The following is a 26,598-nucleotide window of genomic DNA, read 5'->3' on the forward strand; positions in this document are numbered from 1 at the left end:
GGAGAAAGTGGGGACAGAAATTAACAATTCAAAATTATAAAAAAGTTTAAAAACATGATATCTTTTCAATTAACATAAATTGTCCTAACCAAAATTTTAAGGAAATTTTGTAAAAATACATCCTGATTACCACTAAAAGTCAAATGAAAGAAAACTTTCAGTGCTCAGTTTTGAAAATATATAAAAAGACCTTGAATTTATATCAATTTGAAAAAGGGAAGAAATCTTTTAAAAGTCCATCTCTAAAAATCAATCTATTCTGTACCAGAAACATGATGACATTTTAAGAACACAGTCAATATTTATATACAACATAGCTTGTAGAGCTATAACCAATGTCTCATGTTAAAAATGATGAAACTAAGACCGAGAGAAGTAATTTGCTCAAGATTATGCCATTTGCAATTAGCAGAGCCACCTTTGCTGATAAAATAACCAGCCTTATCCAGAAATGTAGGCAGGATTCTGGCTCTTTGACTGAAGCAAGAACTTAAATTCAACTTAATCTCTGATATCAATTTGTGAAAAGAAAGTGAAATAAGCCAACTATTCTGAAGCCAGAACTTCACAGACAGTGACATTCTACAAGTCAGTCTTTATTTTTAAAATGTCCTCAATTGCCATGTAATCAGACATATTTGTTCAAAGCCTATACAAAATGCTCCAAGATCTCCCCTTTTTTTGATGGACACAGGCAAGCTTTTCATCTTAATTTTTATTCTCCTAAATACAAAGGGTCAAGTAAAAGTATTCCTCACCTTTAAACAGTGTCCAATAATATGAGTCAAGTTAGACTGACTTGGTTCTTTTTCTATTAGGAAGTAAGGGCAGAAGAGTAAAGACAGCCAGGGAAAATAGAAATATTTAAAATAACTGATTAAACACAAGCTTATTTTTGATAGGTGGTCATGGTCTGCTTATATTAAAGTTTCTAGTTTCCTTTGTACTCCCAAGTATAAAATATTCTTAGTCCTTACCACTTGTGACCACTTTGAATCTGTTTGTATTACTAGATAGGGCTGATTATTACACTGACAACTGTATATGTTAATCTTTTATCTAGATGTTTGCTAGGTTTGTTAAAAGTAAATTGGGAAGCCCCTGAAAGATGGTTGTAACAGGTGGTCAGGGTTTAACAAGACCTGACCTAACAGTATGCCTCCCCTCTGAGACAGAGATCAAAGATGGATGTCTGTCCTTTTCTTGAGAACTGTTAAAAGAGATTTGAGAAACCCCTACAAGGATGTAATTAGTGATCAAGGCTTTTGATTACTTGATCTAGCAGGGCAGTTCCTATAGTACTCTAAGGAGTGAGTGCCTTTTGGCTCCCTGAGTTGGGTCAACTTAACCCGTGTGACAAGGGATAACACAACAACTGTGCCAGAGAGATAAATACCTCAGGAAAAAGAAATGGTGTTTTGCTAGAAATTTTACATTTCCTAGCTTCCTAGGGTGTTTTCCCCTGTAGGACAAAAAGCTAGAGAGAGAGAATGGCAGTTGATTGGGCCTTGGCTTTGCCCAATCAAAATAAACTCCCTCTCTCTGAGATAAACCCAAACGAATATCTCCTTATGACCAATTGATCTGACTACTATAATTCTTTATAAGATGGTTTATAGAAGTACAGGATGATTGGTTTGTATCAGGAAAACGAGTATCAGGAAACCCTAACACCCCAATGAACAACAATCTTCTGGCAGACTCCTCTCTAATCTAGATGGTATCTATACATTACCTAACCCTAGGCTAAGTAATTAATCAAGCCTCTAGGATGTTAGTAGTTCAGGGTTGAGAGGTTCACTGCTGGCTCAGAATAGTCACCCTCAGGGCAAACTCTCCAGGTAGACTGCTATTTCACTGAGTCAGGAATCCAGAAACAGATACAGGAATATAAAAGATCTTCCCAAGAATAACTTTTGCTCAGGATATGCTGGAAATAGTCCAGGAAAAAGGTTCAGAGCTGTCTCTACTCCAAGAGACCAAGACCAAATCTCCCCTGGCTCCAATGGCCCTTTCCCAAAATACCATTGGCTTTCATAATCCTTTTCTCACCAAAATTCTATGCCTCTCTTTCTGCTTTTCCCTGTTCCTGTATATTGCTTGCATCTTTAGCAAAATCCATCTTCTCAGGTGGCATGATAGATTGAGTACCAGGCCCAGAGTAAGGAAGACTCATCTTCCTAATTTCAAATCTGGCCTGAGATACTTCTTTCTAAGCTGTGTGACCCTAGGCAAGTCACTTTAAAAGAACTTTTTGCTTTGATCTACATTCAAACTTCCTCAGTTTTTTCTCTGGTAGTGGGGTGTCTTTTTCTTAAATTACTTTTTTTCCCAGTTACATGTAGAAACAATTTTGATAATTGTTTTCTGACATTTTAGGATTCAGATTTTCTCCCTCCCTCTCTTCTTCCTCGTGTTATGAATAGCCATGTATCCTTGGCTGATCTGGGTGCTGGCCTTAACCCTCTTCAGGGGAGAATATGTTATTGATTCTCCTCAGAGGGATGTGTAAGTTTTATAATCATAATGTCTGTATTATAATCTATAATGTAAAATTTTAACTCTTTTGAGAATAATTTCAGGGGGGAATGTATAATTCTCCTCAGAAGGGAATGTATGTTTTATAATCTATAATGTAAAGTTTAAATTCTTTCAGAGTAATTTCAGGATAAGAAATTTACCATCTCCCCAGAATCCAGACAACGAACCTGTTTGGAGAAGGCACCATGAAGATGCCTGAAGAACCTTCACTGGATCATGAAGATCCAAATGAACTTTGGGGTACAGTTGATTGAACTATGGGGAGTTGAATGCATTTGTTTTGAATGTACACTCTTATGCCAAAGGGGACTGCCCCTAATTGGCTTTTTGTCAATGCGGCTAGCAAAAAGTTCATTGTTTTTGTCCTCTTTTCTTTTATCCCCAAATTTCTGTAATTTAAAAGTTAGTTATGTTTACAAGAGCATTCGACGAGACCAGTCTCTCTCTGCTCTCAGGGGGAATGTGATATTAGAAATTTAGGGGTCTTAATATTGAGATCCATGATAGAAACTTCCTGTGGATGTTTAGGGGACTTGAAAACTACATTTCCCATGATTCCTCTTACGTAATACAGGTGGCAGGAAGTGTGATTATGCAGACAGAGGTATAAAGTCTCAGAACTTGATTGGGATGCTCTCTTTCCTAGGAAGCAGCCAGGTGGGCAGAGGTAATGGCACAGAATTTGAATGAGCTCTTATCAGGCACATGGCCATAACTATCAAAATGACTTTAAATAAAACCCAAATGTTATTAAATATATCCTTCTATATTAATTTTATTTGTAACACTCGCCCTTCCCAAAGCAGTAAATTGTCTATTATAGGTTATACTAGTGCTTTCATGCAATGCATATTTACATATTGCTCATGTGATAGATAACATACATTACACATATAATAAAATGCTCATGAAGGAAATAAAGTGGAAGATAGCATGCTTTGGTCTGCAATCAGACTCCAAAAGTTCCTTCTTTGTTTGTGGATAGCATTTTTCATCATGATTCCCTTGGAAACTTGTTTTGCTGATAATGGTTTAGTCCTTCCCAGCTGGTTATCATATAATATTTCTATTAATGCAAATATTGTTCTATCGATTCTGCCCATTTCACTTTGCATCAGTTCATGTAAGTCTTTCCAGGTTTTTCTGAACTTATCCTGTTTGTCATTTATAGCTCATTAGTATTCCATTACAACCATATGCCACAACTTGCACAACCATTCCCCAAGTGATTGACAACCTCTCAGGTCTCTTAACCATGTTTGCCTAAGTTTCCTTAGCTGTAAAGAGACCTGGAGAAAGACACTGCGAACTACTCCAGTATCTTTGTTCCAAAAAACCTCAAAGGGGTCATGAAGAGTCAGACATGATGGAAAAACTACTAAACAAAAAGGAATAATTTGGTTTGACAACCTTTCTCCTTTTTTATAAAGCCTGGAGTACAAACTGCCGATAATAAAAAACATGGTGGAATAAACAAAGAAGAAGGATGAATTAATTCTGGAATCTAGCATGTAAAGTTTGCAAATTTTACATTGCAAAGTTTGAGCAGACTGATTTTCATAGTATGAGCAACAAGAGCATCAACTATTACAGCTAAATATGTTGGATTAAAAAGGAGGCTAAATTTATAACTAAAGTCAAGTCAACAAGCAATTATTAAGTGTCTACTAAATGCCAGAAACACTGTGCTAAACACTGGAGACACAAAAAAAAGTAAGGAAAAAAAAATACAGTCCCTGGTTTCAAGGAACTCAGTCTAATGAGCTGAATGATTTTGTACAAATAAGATCAATACAGAATAAATCAGAGATAATCTCAGAAAGAAGACAAAAACAGTAAGGGAGATATGGAATGGCTTCTTAGAGAAGGTAGAATTTTAACTAGAATGCAAAGGAAGCCAGAAGATAGAGATGAGGAGGGAGTTTGAAGCATAGCCAATGAAAGATGCTATGTGTGAGGAACAGCAAGGAAGCGAATGTCAATAGATCACAGAGCATATAAGAAAGAAATCAAATATAATAAGACTGGCAAGGCATAAAATGTAAATAAACAACACATGAATGAATAAATAAATAAACAGTTTTGGCAGAGCCAGGCTAGGTTTCTAACCTGGTAGAGTTGGTTGAGGCAGTCAACAGTGTAAAGCCGGAGTAGGAACTAGGAGGTAGCCATCTTGGAAAGGAGTTGGTCTAATCTACCTAGCAACACAACTTAATCAGAACACCACTCATTCTGAAGGGAGGGGTTGAGTCTTAAAGTGGTATAGTAAAAAACAAAAAATTCCTGTCAAGAAGTTTTTTTTCTGCTCCAAAGCACAATGGAGAGAAAAATAGTTATCATTATGGGTTACACTGCCCTAATGATTCAATTTGCCTACATGATTTATAATTTTTTCTTTGTTATGATTACGGATTACATATACTTTTTCATAAGTCTGTATGACAGCTTTAGTTGGTCGAAAAGAGAACTGGGTAGATTGATTTCCTTCCTGCCTGGGACCATGGGGGTACTATTTTCCTTAGAGCAATTATATTATGCCCTGAAAGCAGTGATCAATAGAATAATAGGCATTATTAGAACACAAAGAATTGATGGGAATATTATGTTTCTAGCATTGAGGAAAAAGATTGCTGAACTAAATGACAACTAAGAGAGGAAAGGGATAACAAAAATGCAACCATAACACCACCAAATGACCAAACACCAGAAAATGCAGGAACTGTAGTAAAAGAGAAAATACAGGGAGCTGAGGGAGCTGAGGCAGCTGTACCAATTTTACTGATAAGAGACCATACAATCTTACAAGAAGATTCAGGGATAGTCCATCTAAAATTACACAAACCTTTTACAACTGGGGACCTAGATAGCTTGGAAAAGTGTATGCCAAAATTTTTCCTGGACCCATTCAAAGCAATCAAAGAATTAAAATGCGGCCTTTGTCTCTATAATCCCACGTTTGGGGATGTGGGAATTCTTTTAGGAGAGCTTTTTACTCCTGCAGAAAAAGATCGATTCATCCAGGAAACCCCAAACAACCCCAACCTCACATCATGGCCCCAAGAATGGATTGACCTAGAACTTTCAAATAACCAGAATTTAGCATATTTGAGGAGATCACAGGAGGATCATGTAGAAGCCATGAAATATTTTGCCAAAAGACCCGATTCCTGGGGAAAATTTGAACACTTGAGGCAGGAAATAGGAGAATGCCCATCCCTGTATCTCAATAGACTAGCGCAGTGATGGTTAAACTATGGTCCGTGGGCCAGAGGTGGCCCCCTGAAATGTTCTATCCAGTGGCACAACATTATGCCTAATCTGACTAATACAATGAGTAGGATACAATACAATGAAATTTCAAAAGAGTTGCCTTAGAAACAGATTGGCAGATCAGCATTTCCTTTCCTTTGGCCCCCTCTTTAAAAAGTTTGCCCATCACTGAACTAGTGGAAGCTGGTGAAACAATATTAGGATTCTAAAATTTAAATGATGAAAATCTCCAACACATCCAGAGACAATTCGTTAAGGGAAGCAGCTTGCCCATAAGAGCATATTTCAGGTTGCATTGTTCAGGGTGGGAGTCACTTAGTCTAGACTATTTAAGAAAAACAGCATCTTACATTTTTATTCAGGGGACAAGGAGACAATACTAGAGAAAAAGATAATATTATCAAAGACCTCAAACAGCAGCTCAAAGAGGCAAATAACACCATAAAGCAAAAAGAAATAGATGAAATAAAAAATCTAGCCACCTTGCATGCATATAAGCCTGAGAGATTATTAACAAACCAGACAAAGAAAGAATTTACCTAGATGCTTTTTGTGTGGGAAAATAGGTCACATGTGTGAATGCAGAGTCAAAGCACAAACAGATTTAAAGTACAATAACAAGAGGTCATAGAACAATAATAAAAAAGAAAATCACTGACAATTTTGTGAACACAAATGCAAAAGCTTTTCTGAAAGCCCAGACTTAGCTAGTATGCAACAGTATATTGTTATAAGGGGTAAAGGATCACTAGGGGCCTTGAGCCAGTAACAAGCCTAGCAGGAGGTTGGAGTTGATTGTTATGAAGGAGTGAGCGAACTCAGTTGGGAATGAACTTGCTTTAAGTTCAAATCCAAACCCAGAAAGCTGAGTGCCCAGTGAACCTCACTGCTATTTGCTAGGCTCCTTTAAGAAGTCAGCCAGGGGGCAGCTGGGTAGCTCAGTGGATTGAGAACCAGGCCTAGAGACAGGAGGTCCTAGGTTCAAATCTGACTTCAGACACTTCCCAGCTGTGTGACGCTGGGCAAGTCACTTGACCCCCATTGCCTACCCTTACCACTCTTCTGTGGTAATACACAGCCAATACTGTGTATTGGCTCCAAGACAGAAGGTAAGGGTTTAAAAAAAAAAAAAAAAAAAAAAAGAAGTCAGCCAGCCGGCCCCTCCCTGCTGAGGAGTCTACCTGCTATTGGATGATGACAGACTGTCAGGAAGTGGATGTTTGAGCTTCCTGTCCTCAGCAATGGAGTTTAGTTCAACCATAACAGTTCAGAAGTCCCTCCTTGTTGCCTATCTTCCTTAGCCTTTGGTGGTGAAGAAATATCCACAGCATTCTCTGGTTGAAGGCTATGGGATTTATTGACAACAGGGGAAGGAACAGGGCAAAGGTAAGAGGACTTGCTTTTGCTAAACTGTTGGTATGGTTTGCCTGGCTGAAGCTGGCAACAGGTTATAAGAAGGTCTTGGCAGGGCCAGAGCTAAGCGGTCTCTGGTCAAGAAATTGATCAGATCTACTGGCTAATTTAGTTGATGTTGAAAATAGATATTGTTAAGCTGGTGTGAAGATTGGTCCTAAAACCCTACTCTAATCTAATCCTAAAACTCCCATGTTCCACCACCCTTCAAACCAGGGTCCCAGGGGAAGGGGGTAGTTGAGTGATCAGGATGAAGTCAAGGGAAAACAGAACCCAGGCTTGGTTTTCCAAGGACTTTTATACTCTCAGTTCAATTGCCAGTTGGCACCTGGCACATGGTGCATGCCACCTTCCACATTCCATCCAGGGCAACTGACAGGATTGCCTAAGCCATACATGGCAATGCTAAAACCTGCATTACAATATTCAACAAGGAACAAAACCCAGATATTCCCAAGTAGTTTCTGGGGCATCCAAATAAGGTCAATTATGAAGCCAGATGCAAGGGGTAACACCAAAAAGAAAGAAGAAAAAAGAAAAGGGGAAAATGAAAGGGAAGGAAAATGCATAGAAATAAACTTGTGGGATCCAAAAAGTAAAACTAAAGAGCAGATAGAAGAAGAAATCCAATTGGAAAATGATGTAGCAGAGATCAGGGTTAAATTTTTTGGAACAGTGGAACAAGATACAAACAAAGGGGAAGGGAACAGAGATATTGTAACAGAATCTGGACCACAAATATTGAATTACTAACAAGCCCTAGGTTAGGAAGCAAAGAATATAAAGAAATACATTCTACCAACAAGCAATTGCAACATTTCTCAGCACAAAGCAAAAGTAACATAACAGAGAAGATGATACCTTAACAACTGAGCAAATGAGACACAGATCTCAATGTTCCAATTTTTCTAATCAAACTGCAACTCAACCAAACAAGCAAATAGATAAACAAACAGCAGAATGGTCCAATGGGGAGGATAATGCAATATCTCAGAATATTCATATCGGAAGACCTCCTGGGGACAAAGACCTAGGGATGATATTACAAAGGGGAATATAAATGAAATTCTAGGAAAGTCAACATTAAATCTGGATGTCAAAGAATTCCAATCACTAATAGCTGCACAGAAAACGATAAACACAGACAGTGCTATACTATCCCTAAGTCTCCATGCTAGAGCAAGTCTATTGCAAACTGCAAAGGGAAGGCAAAATGAATGTTCAAAACAACAAGATACAACTGTAGTTGAAGAACAACAATGGGATATGGGAGGAACAGAAATAGAAGCACCAATGATACAAGTACACCAACAAAATGACAATACTGAATCTCAAGTTATAAGAAAAGTGAAATAATTCAAGCCAACAATACATATAGAATCTTCAAACAACAAAGACAGTATCCCAATATTCTTAAATCATCATTCTCAAGCAAATCCAAAATTGCATGTGGATAGGGATCCAAATGAAATAGAAAATAAATCCCTGGGGGAATGTGGAGCAGACTGTAGCAATGCAGACACAATAGATGAGAGGGTTTAAGCAATACTGAATTGCTAGTTCCAATGATGGACACAGTTACATTTCCTGGAGAAAAACACCAGTATGTGGATATGCACATAACCTAGCCAAGATATTGCAACGGTTTTAGAGTTGGTATATGTCAGGAACTTAGAGTCCAGCATCTGTAAAAGCATCAAGGCAAAAACTCAGAGAGTTCACATAAATGATACAAATCAAAATTGAAAACATACATGAAGAAGACAGTGACCAAAATAGAAATCCATCACAAACAATACAGTTAAATCAGAGACATAAAATCTTTGAAAGCCTGATTACATACACACTTTGTGCCTAGCTAGTTATCTAACATCCTTTAGGTTTACCTTATTTCTCTTGACCATGAACAGCAAAGACACTGTTCACATGTTAAACCAGAAAAACCTTACACCAATTCAGAAGATTTAGACAAAAGCAAAAGAGAAATAGAACACAAGACACAGTACTGAAAAATGACAAAGTAATGTTTACACACCAAAATGCATCACCATAAAAGAAAGAGCAAGTACACAAAATGTTTCAGACCAAGAGGAGATCCCAACAGTCAACAATTAGATGACAGTCAAATAAAAACAACAGAAAGAAGAACAAGAAATTCATCCCAGAGGGGAAGCTAGAACAAAAGTTGCTAGTAGAAGAGACAAAGACTGCAAGATAAAAATGGACAGATAAGACTTTGAACTTTACAAATTTGTAAATACAAGAAGAGAACAAAAGGGAAACAGAACAAAAACATAAGAGAATGAGATGATTGCACAGAAACACAAAAATTAACTTCACACAATAGGGAAAACATCCAACACACACATAACTAGGAAGAAATGAAGAGACCCAACAGGCAACATGAGAAGTGTACTCAAAAAGGAAGATGAGTAAGTATATGGCATGAAAACAGCACATGAAAAGACACAAAAAACACAAGACAAAACTAATGTATATTTGGAGACCTCGTGTAGATAAACGAGAGTCAAGACTTGCAACTCTGTAAAGAGTGTGTGTATGAAAAAAAATATATATATATATACATATATAATATTAGTTAGTTCCATAAGGTCTTAGTCAAATAGAAAGATCAAAAAGATATTTTTATCTAACATCAGGATTAGAAAAAAAAATGTATAATATTGTATCATATATACATAGCCTTCGTGAATAGTTATAAATACTTGTAAAATAGGTTGGCAATGTAGAAATAGGGTCTGTAAATATGTAGCATAGCATTACATTCTTTGTATGTAAAAGTAGTGTACAGAATAGGGTAAGGACTTAGAAAATAATATGTAACAATTAGTGAATAGATTAAGGGTTAAGATAAACATAGACTAGATAGTTACTTCAACTTGAGAGAATTAAGCTGCATTGGCAAAAACAATTAGTTGAGAAGTTGGATTGTTGATTGTAAAGCTCGCACTGAAATTGTGTTCATGGAAGTAGTCAGGATAAATTGTATATTAAGTATAGATGGTAAACTATTTGTACTAGTTTAGGATTAGCAGGAATAAGGATTACTATTAGCAAGGTTGATGTTGTTCAAGGACTGTTGTGTTGAAACATTTGTATTACTTTCACTGTTGTAAACCCCAAAACTACCATTACCCAAAACTTTCCTGCAAAATCTCTTAAAATAGGTAGACTTAGCTTAGCATAGAGATAATGCAGGAAGAGGGGCATTTGTTATTTTTTGGGGAGTAGTTGGAAATAGATAATGGTAAATTGGTAAGTATAAAATTTCACAATGGTGACCTAGGTTAGGTCACCAAATGAAAAGGGGAGAAATGTGGGAATAGGATGTTGCAAGCATGGAATGCAGGAGTAAGAGAATGACAATTGGGGAAAGCAGAGGCTTGTGGGAAAAGAACCCTGGATGGGGGGCTTTTGGTTTTGGGACTTGGGAGGAGACAAAGGTCCTGCTTGCTCTCAGGATCTTGGAGTTTGGAGCCCTGAGACCTGGCTCATCCCTTCTCATCCCTGCTTATCCCTGGATACTTAGAAGACCTGTTAGTGTTCCTGCTTTTTCAGTAGAGAGCCTGAATAACATCAAAGAGACTAAAAGGACATTTCAGCAGCTGAAGGGGTCCTGGACCTGGTAGGCAGCTGGTTCAGCCTGAAGTGTCTCATCTCAACTCTGTGTCACCTGAGACTTTTACTTCTCTGGACAGAAGACTAGTGTTAGACAGTCTTGGAGGAAGGAAGGACCAAGCTTCTCAGTCAAAGCCATTGGCTAGGCTGGGCCAAAGAACTCCTTGTACTTAAGAGCTAGGTAGCCCTGTACTTAAGACAGGGCTACCTACCCCTCAACCCTCAACCCTCCTCAACTCCACAATTATAATAAACTACCCCAGTTTATAGGAATATGCAGTCGGATAGCTTCCTGTGATACACCTTAGGTTTGGATAGGAGGGAAAAGATTTTTTGTTTTTGTTTTTTTTTGGGGGGGGGAGGGGGAGAACAGCTCTAAACAAGCTCGTAGCACCAAACCCAGATCTGTCCACCAGTGCTGTCTCCCCGACAGGGAACTGGGTTTGCGTGGGACTTTAGGGGTCAAGCCATTTGCAAAGTCTTGACAACCCATCTTTTACACAAACCCAAAAGTCCTTGACTGAGCTCAGGCACTTGTCTCACTCTGTAGCTACATCTTTAATAGAGATAACCCCTTGAAGCCCTCTAAGTAAAGGTGAAGAGGGCCCCTCATAGGCTTAATACACCTACGAGTCTATCTGTTCAAATATCATCTCTGAGGGGCTCTCTAATCATCTTTACAAAATAAATAAACAAATAGTAAAAAATATAAAATTTTTATATTTGATCCTGGAATAATAGGGAGCCACTGGAGTTTACTGAATGAGGCTAGACTAGAAGGAGAGAAATATGGTCAGACCTGTACCATGGGAAGATCACTTTGGCTGCTGAGTGAAAGACAGAATGAAGTTTACCAACTAGAAGACTGCTGCTTCTATCAAGGAGTGTAGTGATAAGAACCCTACAACAAGGTGATAGTGTCAAAGGAAAGAGGGAGGAATATATAAAGCTATTATGAGGACAAAATCTATAGAATTTGGCAACAGATTAGATATGGAGGAGGGGAAGTGGGATAAATTAAGGAGTCTAGGATGACACATAGGTTGTAAGCCTAGGTGACTGAAAAGATGATGTCCTTGACTGTAAAAAATAAAGTTAGGAAGAGGGGAGGACTTGGGAAGAAAGATAATGAATCTCTTTTGGACATATTGAGCTTAAGATGCCAATGACATATCCAGTTTAGGATTTCTAATAGGCAGGTGATCAGAAGATCAGGAAGGAAGAGCCATTCAGTTTTATTTATTCAAAAAAATCTGAAAATCATTAACACAGAGATGATAATTGAGTCCATGGGAACTGAGAAGATCATCAAGTGAAACAGCAGAGAGGGAGAAGAGAGGCCAGAAGAGAGCCTTGGAAGACACCTATAGTTAGTAAGTATAGACTATATGCAGATCCAGCAAAGGAGACTGGAAAGAAATAGCCATGTAGAAGGAGAACCAGGAGAGAGCAGTGTGACTTAGAGGGTATGGGAGGTGGGGTGGGAATTAAATACAAAGGAATCAGGAAAAGTCTGAATACTACCTTCAAAACTTTTTTTTAGTTTGTTGCATTTTGGTTCTATAAATAGAAATTAATTTAGACGACTAAATTGTATTAGGTAAAGTTTCAAATAGTTTCATCCAGGCTACGATTAATTTTGGAAAACAAAATCTTACCTCAACAAGCTAAAAGAATATGCATAATGTATATGAGAGAAAAGAAGGATTGGAACTCATCTTTCCTATAGACAACAGGCTTTGAAATATGTTCTACTGGTGCCTCCTAAGATCCTCTAACCCTTACCACCTGCCCTGTCCCTATGCTCTGTGGTCTCCTGGTATAAACATTCTGAAAAAAAGCAGAGATTAAGAAACTAAAAGTTAAAAAAAAATCACTGAATTAAAAGCACAAGTTGGTTTTCTGAAAGAAAAAAAATGAAGTAGATAAAACCAAATTTTCAGTGACAAAACAGAAAAAGAATAGTAACAAATATAAAGGAATTAGAAATAACATTGCCCATTATATGCCAAAAATTATGAAAAGGAAAATAGATGAATATATACAAATATATATATATATAACACCTCTAAGAAAAAATAAGGATTTTCATTAAACAGGCTTAGAAAAAAAGAAACTAAAATGTTACCACTCAGTAACAAAGATCTATCACATCTAATTATTTTTTAATTATGGTTAAATGTAAAGAGGTACATTGACATCCCCAACTATTATAGTTTTATTGTGTTTTTTCCTGTAAATTAAGAGCCAAAACCAATTTTCCAAGTAAACCCTATCAAATACTCAAAGAACAAATAATTCAAATATTACATAAAATATCTGCAAAATAGAAAAAGAATTACTAAAAAAGATGATTTTGATACATAAACTAGGGAAAGGAAAATTAGGGGGGAAATTTTAAAACAATGTCATTAATGAATATTGACACAAATTTTTATTTTATTTTTTAAACATTTATTAATATTTATATTTTAGAAAAGTTAACATGGTTACATGATTATGCTCTTACTTTCCCCTTCACCCCTCGACTTCCCCCCCCATCCCCTGGCCGATATGCATTTCCACTGGTTTTAACATGTGTCATTAATCAAGACCTATTTCCAAATTGTTGATAGTTGCATTGGTGTGACACAAATTTTTTAAATAACATATTAGTGAAGAGCATCAAAAGGAAAACACACTAAGACTAATAAAGATTTTTTAAAAAATTAACCCTTACCTTCCGCCTTGGAGTCAATACTGTGTATTGGTTCCAAGGCAGAAGAGTGGTAAGGGTAGGCAATGAGGTGCAAGTGACTTGCCCAGCGTCACACAGCTGAGAAGTGTCTGAGGTCACATTTGAACCTAGGACCTCCCATCTCTAGGCTTGGCTCTCAATCCACTGAGCTATCCAGCTGCCCTCTACCAATAAAGATTTTATGTCAAGAAGGTGAGACTGGTTCAACATCAGGAAAACTGGATCCAATATACAAAAACAATTTAAAATCACATGATTGTATCAAGAGATACAGAAAAAAATTGTTTTGAAACAATATACTCATTTCTATTTTACAAATCAGCAAACTATAAAAAACAAACCTTCAAAATACAGAAATAAATGGACCGTTCCTTAACATGGTAATCAGTATCTCTCTAATACCAAGAACCAGGATTATATTCAAAAGAAAGAAACTAGAGGAATTTCCAAGAAGATCAGGGATAAAAGTTTTGAATTATCACCACTATTATTGAACACAGTTTTAAAAAAATCTAAATGTGGCATGAGAGAAAACAAAAAAAGGAGTAACACATGCAAAAAGGAAACAAAATTACTGCTTTGTGTAAAAAATGTTATTGTCTACACAGAAAATATTAGAAAATGTCAACTAAGAGTTAATTGAAATGAAAGTTTTAGAAAACTAACAAGATATAAAATAAAGCCATAACAACCAACAACATTTCTATATAATATCCACAAAATTTAGCAGGAAAATATGGCAAGGCAAATTCTGTTCCAAATAACAATTAAATAAATAAATATGCCATAAGAGATAATAAATATGATCAATTCAAATATATATTGGGTTGGTAGGTGGAGAGTCATCCCTGTATATGGGAGGTCCTGGGTTCAAATCTGACCTTAGACACTTACTAGTTGTGTGACCCTGGGCAAGGCACTTAACCTCTATTGTCCAGCCTTTACTGTTCTGTTTTGAAACTGATACTTAGCATTGATTCTAAGACAGAAGGTAGAGGTTTAAAAACAAATATATATGGGAAGTCTTGTGTGACATATTGCAGAGTGAACAATGCAAAAACAAAAGAACAAGAGATAACAATATTACATGAATTAAAACAAGTTTAAAGAGCAAAAAACAACTTAGATTAAAATCATTGGACAAAAAAAGTATTTACTAAGAAAGTATAAAATTTTCCTCTCTAATGTAGCATGTAAATATAACATGTTATGCTATCAAACTCCCATCAGGGGCTGTATGTTGTGAATTGGTATCTGTATAATATGTTGAAGTAAATTTTAATCAATAAAAGTAAATATTTCAAAATAAAAACAAGCTTCTATTAATATTAGTGTATACTTTCTACCTTCAACTCACACCACTCTACTGAAACTATTCTTTCCAGGCACTTTCTAATACCAAATTAAATTAACTTTTTATGGTACTCTGTAGCTTTGACTATTCTGCAGCATCTAATGTTCTTAACTGTAATGAATAAAGTGGGTCAACAGGGGCCTTGAGCTGATAACAAGGCTAGCAGGAGGATGGTGCTGATTGTTAGGATGGAGTGGGCAACCTCAATTGGGCTTGAAACTTATTTATAAAAGTACAAGGATCCAAATCCTGAGAACTGGGCCCCATGAAATCTCACTGCTCTCCCAGGCTCCTTTAAGATGTCAGGCAGCTGGCCCCTCCCTGCTGAGGAAACAGCCTCCTATTGGTTAATGGCAGACTGGCAGGAAGTGGATGTAGAGCTTCCTGCCCCTCAGCAATGGAGTTTGTTCCAGTCCTAACTGCTCAGAATCCCTTCCTGTTGCCTGTCCTCCTAGCCTTTGATGGTAGGGAAATAACCACAGGATTCACTAGTTAAGGCTATGGGGTTTATTGGTAACTGGGGAAGGAACAAGGCAATGGTAAGAGGGCTTGGTAATACTAAAGTCTATTGTTAAGAGGTAATCTGGCTAAAGCTGGTTGAGGTCCTTGAAAGGTCTAGGCTGACTGAGGGCAGACAGCCCTCAGCCGGAGTGAAGTGGTCTCTGGTTAGGAAATTGAGTTGATCTAATGGCAAATCTTTTAAATGATGATAATTAATAATATTGAGGAGCTCAAGAAGATTTGGTCCTATGGATATAACTAGGATTAGTTTCCCACATTCTTGCTCCCACCACCCTTTTCCAATCCCTCCACCCCTTTCTCCCACCTTCTGGGCCCAGGGGGAAAGGGGTAGATGAGTGGTCAGGACGAAGTCAGGTCAGGGAAGAACCCAGCCCTGGGTTTCCAGGGCTTTTTAAACTCAGCTCAACTGCCAGTTGGTATCTAACCAGTGGCTCATGCCCCCTTCAACATTCCATCCAGGGCAACTGACAGGTTTGCTCTAAGCCAACATGGCAATGCTAACATCCTATATTACATAACTCACCCCCTTTCAAATTATTGATTATTATTTCCCCTTGGCTTCCACAATTTTTTTCTCTCTTGGTTCTCTACTGCTTCTGAACATTGTTATTGTTAAACTGAAGTTTGTATTTGATCAGCTAAAGCTGTTACCAAGTATTTATAGATGGTTGATAATGCCAAGCTATTAGGGTAAACTAATTTATAGGCAAGTGGATGGAAGGCTGGAAGCAGTTGGATACAACCCTTATTTATTTTCTTCTATGGGAAGAGGAATAAAAGGATAGAAACTAGGAGTTAGGAATAGGATAGGAAATCTCTTAACCTTATTCTAAAATCTCTAAATAAATGCCCCCCCCCCCCCAAACTGGCAGCTTTTTTTTTCAGCTTCTTCTTGTCTACAGAGTAGACCTCCTTAAACTATCCTCACTAAACTAAGATTAAATTCTATCTCACTACTCTATGCTAAACGAAGAACCTTTATAATAAACTCCTTAAAGTAATCTATGAAAAACCAAAAGTTGCCTGAAGCCAACTGTCAGATAACTGTTAGAATCTTCTGGCAGATGGACTCAGACACAGGCCTGCTCCCAAATGAGAGTGAGTGGACAAAGCCAACCGTCTGGCAGCTATTTCTCACTTTAGGAGAAAACTTCTCAGTGAAACACACTCTTCCTCAGCTTCGCATGTGTATCTCAACCCTGAAAGTAACTGTCTCAAACAACCAACAGATAGATCTTCTTGGTCTGAGAGAAATGATCCAGCAACCTACTCCCAAGGAAGTCAGAAAGACTGGACCCCAGAACTCACAGAATTCTCTTGATAGACCTCTTAGTGACAGAGCACGAGAGCTGTCTGCTCTGGCTTCTTAAAGTAACAGAATGAACTTAATAAAACTTCTTCTAACCTATAAATTCTGCTCCTAAGGAGACAGAATGAACATTAAATTAATTCCTTATAACAACATATTAGTTCTCTTCTCTGATTTCTCCTTTTTCATCCCATTTCCTAAGCACTGCCAACTCCCAAGTTTCTGTCCAAGACTCTATTCTAAGCTTTATCCATTGGAAATATCACCTATTCTCATTGCCTAAGTTATTACCTTTGGCAGTGTTACAACACAATTGCATTTCTATTACTCTGAACTTTATGTCTATATTTCAAACTACCTAATGGATAGATCAACCTAAATATATCCTCAAATATATCATGTTCTGGACTACTTCAAAAACTAAAATCATTAAAGAAGCATACAAATGTAAGTGAGACTTCTCTTACCACAAGATGTTGACTTTTTGTCTACCATTTTCACACGTCTGGTTTGATTACAAAGTCTTTCATCTGTATTCTCCACCAGGTTGGCAAGATCATCAATTATCTCTAGAAGAGAAAAACATAAAATGCAGCATTAATGATTGGGAATGACTTATTTTATATCATAATACTTCTTTGCCAGTTCTTTTCTAGTAAAAATTCTCTCATAAGAAAACTAAAATTCCTCTTTTCTAATGCTACATCTTTAAAATAACACAAAATGGGTTTCTGGAGTATTGAAGGCAATATATGATATTCACTCAATGGAATTTTTCCACTGAAAGATTAAAAAAAGGAAATACACAAGTGAAAAGACAAAGAAAAGTACATTTAAAGGCATGAGAATCATAAATGTACATACCCATTATGATACTTTTCTCTGTGCAACTAGGAAGTGAAGGTTTAAATCCCAACATGATACAATACCATATTATGCCTAAGTTAACTGAAAACTCTACAAGTGGAATGTAGAAAAGATATGCATAGAAGTGTTTACATTAAGTGGAACATAAAATAGAATATGAACTTGCTTAGCTTTCATTAAAATTAAAAAGAGAAGTTGCAAGGTAGCAAAATTTCTCATAGTCTTCAAATTAAACAATGCAAATGTCAAAGAAAAACAATCATACAAGTCAACAATCAGCCAACAAATAAAAACAGTAAAGTGAAAAAAGGTGTCAATATATTTTTTTAAAGCCTAAAACAATGAAACAGATGTAAAGTATTTCCAGAAATGCAAATGGAAGGGAGCAGCTGGGTGGTTCAGTGGATTGAGAGTCAGGCATAGAGACAGGAGGTCCTAGGCTCAAATCTGGCCAAAGACACTTCCTAGCCATGTGACCCTGGGCAAATCACTTAACTCCCAGTGCCTATCCCTTACCATTCTTTGGCCTTGGAACCAATACACAGTATTGATTCTAAGATGGAAGGTAAGAGTTTAAACAAACAAAATAGAAATGCAAATGGAAAACAATGAATGGCATCCTTAAAGATACCCCAAATAGAAAGATGAATACAGATTTTTAAAAATTGAGAACAAATAATGAGAGACCTAATAGAAAATTTTAAATAACAAGACCTGAAACTAGAATTTATAGATAAAGAAAAGAATAGGAAAAAATGAACAACATAAAGAATATAATCAAAGCTGGGAAAAGGGGAAGAGATCAATAGAAACATCCAACGAACTCACTCTGGCAGAAAACACAATTTCTGATAATATAGACAAGGTATAAAAATAAGCTAAAAAATAAACAGTAGAAAGAAATGAAAAACATTCAGATATAAGTGTTAGACCTTGAGATGAGGAGAACACACAAGAATCTCAGTATTACCGGTATGTTAAAAATTTTAGAAAAATTAATATTTCAAGAAGTAGTTTGAGAATATTTTCTGAAATTATGAAAAACAAACCATAATATACAAATAGAATCCATAGGATGCCAACAAAGAGATGGAAAGGGTATTATCTACAAAAACTCAAAAGATTCTCCTCTCCTGGACACATTAAAGTTAAACATCAAAAGTATGAAAAAAAGAAAAAGAAAAAATCCTACAAGAGACTGCAAGATCTTTTTGTGGTAGCAAAGAATTGGAAATTAAGGGGATGTCCATCAACTGGGGACTAGCTGAACAAATTGTGGTACGTGTTGGTAATGGAATACTAGTGTGCTATAACAAACGATAAGAAAGATGATTTCAGAAAAAGCTGGAAAGATCTGCAGGAACTAATGCAGAATAAAATAAGCAGAACTGGGAGAACATAGTATACTATAACAATAGTGGATGATGATTATCTGTAAAAACTTGGCAATGCAATGATCTGAGACAATACTGAAAGACTTATGATGGGGAATGCAATCTACCTCCAGAGAAAGAACTGTTGGAGTTATATTTCACATCAGTGTATTTATGGTTTTATTTTGGGGTTTTGGTTTATGTATGAGTGTGCTCTCACAATGACTAATATGAAAGTATGCTTTGCATGACAATAAAAATATGAAAAAATTAAATATAAAAAAATACAATAAAGAGGTTACAGGAAGCACTAGAGAAATTTATCAAGATCATATGAAATTTCTTTTTTTCCTTTCAGTAATGTTTCATTTTTTCACAATTACATGTAAAAACAATTTTTGACATTCATCTTCTAATGAATACCACATTCTCTCCCTCCCTCTTTGTACTTCCCCCTCTGAAAATAAAGTAGAAAATGGTATTCTTTCTGTATACAGACTCTATCAATTCCTTTTCTGGAGATGAATGGTTAACCTGGGTTTGAGTACAATCTCTGATATATACTGGCCATGTATAAAAATCACCTAACCTATCAGGGCTCTAGGCAATTTCCTAAGAGTCCTAAGTTACAGAAAAGCTACAGACTAAAAAAGATATTAAAAGATGCTTCCTTATCCTCTCCACATACCAAATGAATTATAGGTCTAGCATCTATCATTATCATTATATCATTAGATTCAGATAAAATCTTCAATTTACATTAAAACACTAAAAACACTAAAAGAAAAAAAAGGATTTCCTTAATGTAATTATTTTCTTTCTTTCTGTTCCTTTATGCCCCTTTTCTTAGGAATTTGCCATACACTCGCTCTTAAGAAGACCTTCAATTTTAATTCATAAGACTTGTGGTATCCCATAACTCAAAAGAAAATAATGTGGACCAGTGATGGAAAAGAGTCTCCATTGTGTTGGGTGACTTCCTCATAGAGAGCTAATAGGAAGGCATGGACATAGGCCAACAGATGAGAGTAGTGTGGATGGGCTACCATTTGTATCACTAAATAGAGCACTCACATCAATAGTAACACAAACTAACTTTAGATCAAAAAAGGAATTCTTTAAGTGATCCAAAATATATTAATAAGATTATTATTATTATTATTATTATTATATGGTGAAATATTAAGAAATAGTCCCAAGGAAATCAGATATTAAAAAAGTGTCTATTCTTAACATTCATCATGTAGCATGTTAAGATTTAGTGTGCTTTATATATATTAACTCATTTGTTCCTCAGAGACGGACAGACAGACAGACAGACAGATAGATAGATAGATAGATAGATAGATAGATAGATAGATAGATAGATAGATCGATCGATCGATCTCAGGCACTTGTGGTAGAAACAATATCGTAAGGCCTCGTTCTGTACAAGTTAGACTAATTTTTCCTCAAAAGGAGTGAAAATTCAGGGGCTTAAGGTTAAGACTTCTGATGATGGTTTCCAATCACCTAAGTATAAAAAGCCACAAAAGGGTCAAGATGTTCCTTAATGCTTGATCAGCAGACCACCCTGGGTAACAAAGAGGCAAGAGAGCTAAGTCTGGATGAATCAACATGGTACGTATCCTCAATGAGTATCATTATTAAATAAATATTCTCCTATGGATGAATAAATCTCCTTTTGTTGATGGCCAGATCTTTGTAGAAGATGTTCTGTTTCATTCCAATATTGGACCTAAACTACCAGGGGAATGACTAAAGTCAAGCCTAGGCTCCAGCATCACTCAAAAAAATTGATTGATTGATTAGGAAAATAATGAGATCTAAAATAAGTCTATGCCAACCAAATATATTTCTTTTTCTAGCACCAAGCTGCATAAAGTCCCAGTTTCTGATGGCAAAAATGTAGCATCTACAATAATAATAAAATAAATCAATCTGGACATTAACATATCAAGACATAGAAGAGAACTATAAGAAATAACTCTAAACAACTTTAACAAAAATCATGGCAAGGTTTATCAAATGGCAAGAAATTTCCTGGCAAATACAGTAAAAATTGTCACTATCTCCTTCATCATTGTATATATTTATTTTAATAACAATCAAAATACCACTAAGTTACTTTAGAGGAACAAAGTACCAATAAAATTTACATGGTAAAGATGATGGGTAAAAGTTTCAAGAACTACAAAAAAGATGGCATATAAAGTAGAATATGCCCTTCCAGATTTCAAAATGTACACAAAAGAATAATTATAAAAACTGATACTAAAGGAAAAAAGAGAAACAGAATGAAAGAACAGAATACATGGTAGATATTAATGCTTCATATGTCCATATCTAAAAAACAATGGGCAGTGAAATCACTTATCAACAAAAACTGTTGGAAAAATTGGAAAGCTTCAGTGAATCACAGAATCAGGATCACAGAATGGAAGAATTGGAAAATATTTCAGGGGATATCTGAAGAATATTCTCAATAAACTTGGTGACTCAACCCTTGAAGAGATCCCCAATGAATGAAGAAAATGAAGTTGTCTACCTATCTCTAGGTAGGTCTAAGTATTGGGAAATGTTTCCTTTCATAAAACCTACATCTGCTTCTTTGAAACCAAACCACTACTCCTGATTCTTCTCTCTGGGACCAAGAAAAACAGGTCTCAGGAGCAAGTTGCTAGGACATAAAAGTGGAACTTTAGAGGAGTCTTTAAAATACTATAAAATGTTAGCTATTATTATTAGATTTTTTTGGCCCTTATACATTTCTATAGGTTGTTACCTAATCATGGCAGGACATGCTATCCTTGTTCCCTAGAGTGATTAGGAGCCCCTTGAATCATTTTCTATTTCCCAATCCTATTCCTAGATCAGGCAAAAAAGTACCATTAGGGTAGTTTTTGTTTTGGTTTGATGTTTTTTATTCCTTATAGAATAAAAACATTTTGGATAACACAGAGTAGGCACTTAAATGTTTGCTGAATTGAGCTAAATTAAGAAAGGGGATCTAACTAAAAATTTAATAATGGGAAAAAAGGAATCAGTCCAGATGTTAGGGACTTTTAGGAAAAAGAAGCTTACTCATAAATAACTGAAGTTCTCTAGAGAATAATCCCTGGCAGCTGGTACAACAATATGTATGAACTTGGATCATCAGAAGGTGAGAAGCAAGCTTAAGCTGAGAATAGACATAGCAGGGCAACAAAGCCAAACTGATTATTGGCATTAGGGTAGATGCAAGAACTAGTGCTTTATAAAATGTCAGGAGACAGCCAAGAAAATTCCTTTGCATAGCTGAATCTGAGTGATATTCTTAAAACCTGAAGTCATGTTATCCTTTTCCTTTTTAGGAAAGCAGGGAGATTATATTTTTCTAATAGCAAACTTACGTCAACTTGCTAAGTGAAAAGGTATCTTTGATTCCTAATTAATCACTGAGTTTATGCCATAGGAAACAGAAAAATACTTATATTCCTGTCTTTCATATTCTACCATTTCTGCCCATTCTCTAAAGACTGATTTCCATCTCACTCCTAATAGAAGCTAAGCTCCTGAAGGGCAGGGATAATTTTATTTTTTAAAGATATTTTCAGTGACTAGTATCCTATCTGGTAGTGCCAGCCCATAATAAAGAAGATGCTTTATAAATGTTTGTGAATATAAATTGCTTCTTAACAGCTTTCCTGAAGAAATGGTGTAGCAATTGCTTAGGGGTGACTTAATTCCAGAGCTGTCACTCTCTCATCTTCAACACTCAATTAATACCCTGACACTCCAGTACCTGAACACTTTGATAGTCACACCAAACCCTTTTTTCATCCTCTCATTACATTTCAACCTCTTCTTACCAAATATTTATCTCTTTTTACCAAATATCTCCACGAAACATGATTATCCTCCAATTAAAGTCCTTCTGCTTTCTTGGTAACTTTTTCTACTTTATCAAGTTTTCTTTCTCTACTTTATCAAGTTCTATTGGATTCCATCTCCTCTTGAAATCTTCCTTTAGTTCAACTGTTTCTTCTGCAATTATGTCTGCCTTCTTTTAGTTATATCTCCTTTTCCTTCAGCTTTTCAAATCTTTCCACTTTTCTGTAATCCATATTCAATCATTTGATTTTACAATTCCAAAGCCCTTAAATCACCTTCACAATTCCTTCTTCTTTAAATGAAAATTTTTTCCTTCTCCCATGTAACTGCCAGAAACAGACAATAATGCCCATGCCTCCTTGTTCTCTCCAATCTGCCTTCTACATATTTTTTTCCAGGCTCTACTCTTAATACCATGTCACCGTAACCTCTTCTTTTATCCTGGACATCTATGCCATCCGTGAATGGCCAGTTCTTCCCCAAACCTTCATGTTAAAGGAAGTGTTTATGTCAGACGTGTCTTCATCCCTTTCCAATTCTATTCTTGACTCTTAGAACTTCCTCCACTATGGCCCTAATTCCCTGCACTCTTTCAGCTCCCTATTATGTCTTGTCTTTCCCCATTAGAATCTAAGCTCCTTAAAGTAAAGGATTGTCTTTCTTTCTATTTTGTGTTAACAGAACAGTGCTTGACACATAGTGGGTATTTAATACATTTTGTTTACTCAACTAACATTCCTAAAATATAACAATCCTAAAACCCAATTTTGACCCTGTCATTCTGCCACTCAAAACTCTATTACCTACTGAATAAAACAGAAACTTCAAGCCATTTAAAACCCTCCATAATCTGGCTCTTTGCTCTTATCTGTCTATTTTTCAGTCAAATGGACCTACTAGCCATTCCTTGAATTTATCATTCCTTCCATATCATCAAGACTATGCCCCAGACCTGAGAAACATATTCCTTACCTTCTTCCTTAAAATCAATGGCTTCAGGGGCAACCAGGTGGCTCAGTGGATAGAGAGCCAAGCCTGGAGACAAGAGGCCCTGAGTTCAAATATGACTTCAGACACTTCCTGTGTGACCCTGAGCAAATCACTTAATCCCAATTGCCTAGTCCTTACCACTCTTCTGCCTTAGAACAAATACTTTCTGTTGATTTAAAGATGGAAATTAAGGTTTTAAAAAAATAATAGATGGTTGTTCCTGATCCCATTTGTTAATGCATTCTTTCTTTTTCCATGATGTATTTATACTTACCAGCAACCTATTCCATTTATGACCTAGTAGAATGCAAGTTCTTTGAGAGCAAGGTTTTTGGATCTCTACCAACAAGCACAATGTTATACACAGATGCTTAAAGTTTGTTGGGTGTTGTACTGAACTGAATAGAGATTGCATTCTACTTGATTCCCCACAATAAAAAATCAGAAATCCTTAAAATATTTACACATAAGTTGTTGTACTTTTTATTATTTTAATAACAAATTTCTACATAAGTCTTCTGAAGTTATATGATGTATATTGTCTTCCTCCCTTCTCATTCCCACCCCTCCCGCTGGAGCTGACAAGCAATTCAATCTGAGTTATACATGTATTATCACACAAACCATATTTCCAAATAATTTATTTTTGTAAATGAATAATCTTATAAGACTAAAAACCCAATTAATCAAAAGATAAATCATATGTTATCATCTGCATTTATCCTTTCCCAATTGCCAGATTGGCACATGCCCAGGGCTGCCTTGCCGGGTTCTGTGTTCTAAAGGGACAAACTGCATTTTTGTACCTACAGAAAATGGCTGACCATTTCTATACATTACAATAGTAATGGGAATTAAATTAATTAAAATTAATTTTGGCCAAATCATCAAATAAATATTAGTAGCTTAATTGGGTGAAATGACTTGAAATTACTTTCTTCTTCATCTTAGAGAAATTAATTTAGAGTTTTCCATTCAACTTAAAAGAATATTTACTCATATCACTTTGAATGCAATTCTAGAACCCATTAAGATATGTAATATACAATGGATTTTCTTGTAGTACCATTCCAGATTTGCTTCCTCCACATATGTTCACATTCTCAGGCTGGTCTCCTGGGTACAATTGTCCCAAGTTCAAAATGCCTCATGATTCTACACTCCTAAAATCATAACAAGCTTCTAACTGATGTATTTACAATTAGCTCAAAGCTAATAATAGTAGCTACAATTACAGGACAGGTCTTTATTACCTCTCACTTGGAGTACTACAATAGTGTCCTAATTGATCTTCCTGCCTTAAATTTCTACCCTTTCTAATGCATCATTCACACAGTTTGTAAAGTGATTTTCCTAAAGTACAGGTCTGTTCCCTTGCTCAGTAAATTCCAGTGGTTCTCTTCTGCCTCTAAGACAAACTACAAACTTTTCTGGGATTTAAAGTTTTTCTGATAATCTGTCTCTAATCTATTTTTCTGAGAATCAGCAAAGATAGAAGCCCAGCTCTCTTCCAGCAAAAAATCAAGCAATAGCACAAGGCTGAGTGGTAATTAGAAAATAATATAATAACAAAGAAAGGGGAAGCAAGGAACTAGCCATCACTTGAACCTCATTTTCATCTTAACTGATCAAAAGAAGGGAGAAAGCCCACATACAGGGCTTGAAATAGAAATACATTCAACTCTCAGGAAAACTAGAGGGAACTAAGAGAAGAAAAAGAGAGAATAAGAGAGAAGGTATTAATCATAACTTCAACCTAAGGGGGTGTATAATAAAGAAAGATGGTGGTATGGACAAAGGGAAGAAGACAAAGGCAAAGAAGAGAAATGAATCATTTCTCTCCCAACTCCACTCTTGATTCTCTAGACTTCTCTACTATGCTCAAATATAATTTTCTCACACTAAAAAAAGACCTCCATTCCTAAATTCTTCTCACACCACAGATCCCTCCACCTTTGTTGCTCCCTCCTTCACTTGGTTAGTTCTTTCTGGAACCACTATTTTGAGGATGTGTCCGGCCAGACATGCTTGCTATATAACTCCTCTTCCAGCTCCATTCCCAACTCTGCAGATTTCTTCACCATGCCCCTGCTAATACCTTATGGTGTATATAATTGTGCTGCAAGAAATGCTGAATAGGATGATATCAGAGAAATCTGAGAAAAGTTATATGAATAACTGCAGAATGTAGTGAATAAAACCAGGAGAGCAATTTATACAAACAATAATATGGTAAAGATAAACAACTGAAAAAATTAGAAATTGTGATCAGTATAATGATTCAGTATAATAATTCTAGATGACTAATGATGAAACATGCTGCTCACCTCTTGTGAAGTGAAAGACTCACAGTACAGAATGAGGCTTTTTTTTACATGGCCAGTGTGGAAATGTTTTGCCATGTTATAACAAGTTTTGTTTTCCTTTTGTTCTCAATTGTAGGGAGAAGGGTATCTGGGAGGGGGAATGAAAAATTTTTTGCTGATTGAAAATAAATAAATGAATAAACAAACAAATAAATAGACAGATAGATAGATAAATGAATGAATAACTAAATAAATAAATTATGTATATATATACATATAAAACAACTTTTTTTAAATCAACAAGGTACTAAAATCAGAAGGAAATACTAATAATAAAACTACCAGATTTTCAGGTAACTCTAAATAAATATCAAAAGACAAAGAAATCTGAATAAATGCTTGAT

The 26,598-nt window shown here is 36.0% G+C and overlaps 1 protein-coding gene across 1 annotated transcript in view; it reads right to left on the bottom strand.

Annotated features, from left to right (window-relative positions):
- The window catches only part of STX8 (syntaxin 8), a 352,021-nt gene that overhangs the window by 137,934 nt on the left and 187,489 nt on the right, over positions 1 to 26,598 (bottom strand). The window contains exons 7-8 of the mRNA XM_044675211.1: positions 17,253 to 17,354; positions 8,024 to 8,085 (exon numbers count right to left, since the gene is read on the bottom strand). Coding sequence (XP_044531146.1) covers positions 8,024 to 8,085; positions 17,253 to 17,354 — 164 coding nt within the window. The remainder of the gene's footprint in view (positions 1 to 8,023; positions 8,086 to 17,252; positions 17,355 to 26,598) is intronic.

The sequence above is a fragment of the Gracilinanus agilis genome, chromosome 4 (genome assembly GCF_016433145.1).
Source record: "Gracilinanus agilis isolate LMUSP501 chromosome 4, AgileGrace, whole genome shotgun sequence".
Lineage (NCBI taxonomy): Eukaryota > Metazoa > Chordata > Mammalia > Didelphimorphia > Didelphidae > Gracilinanus > Gracilinanus agilis.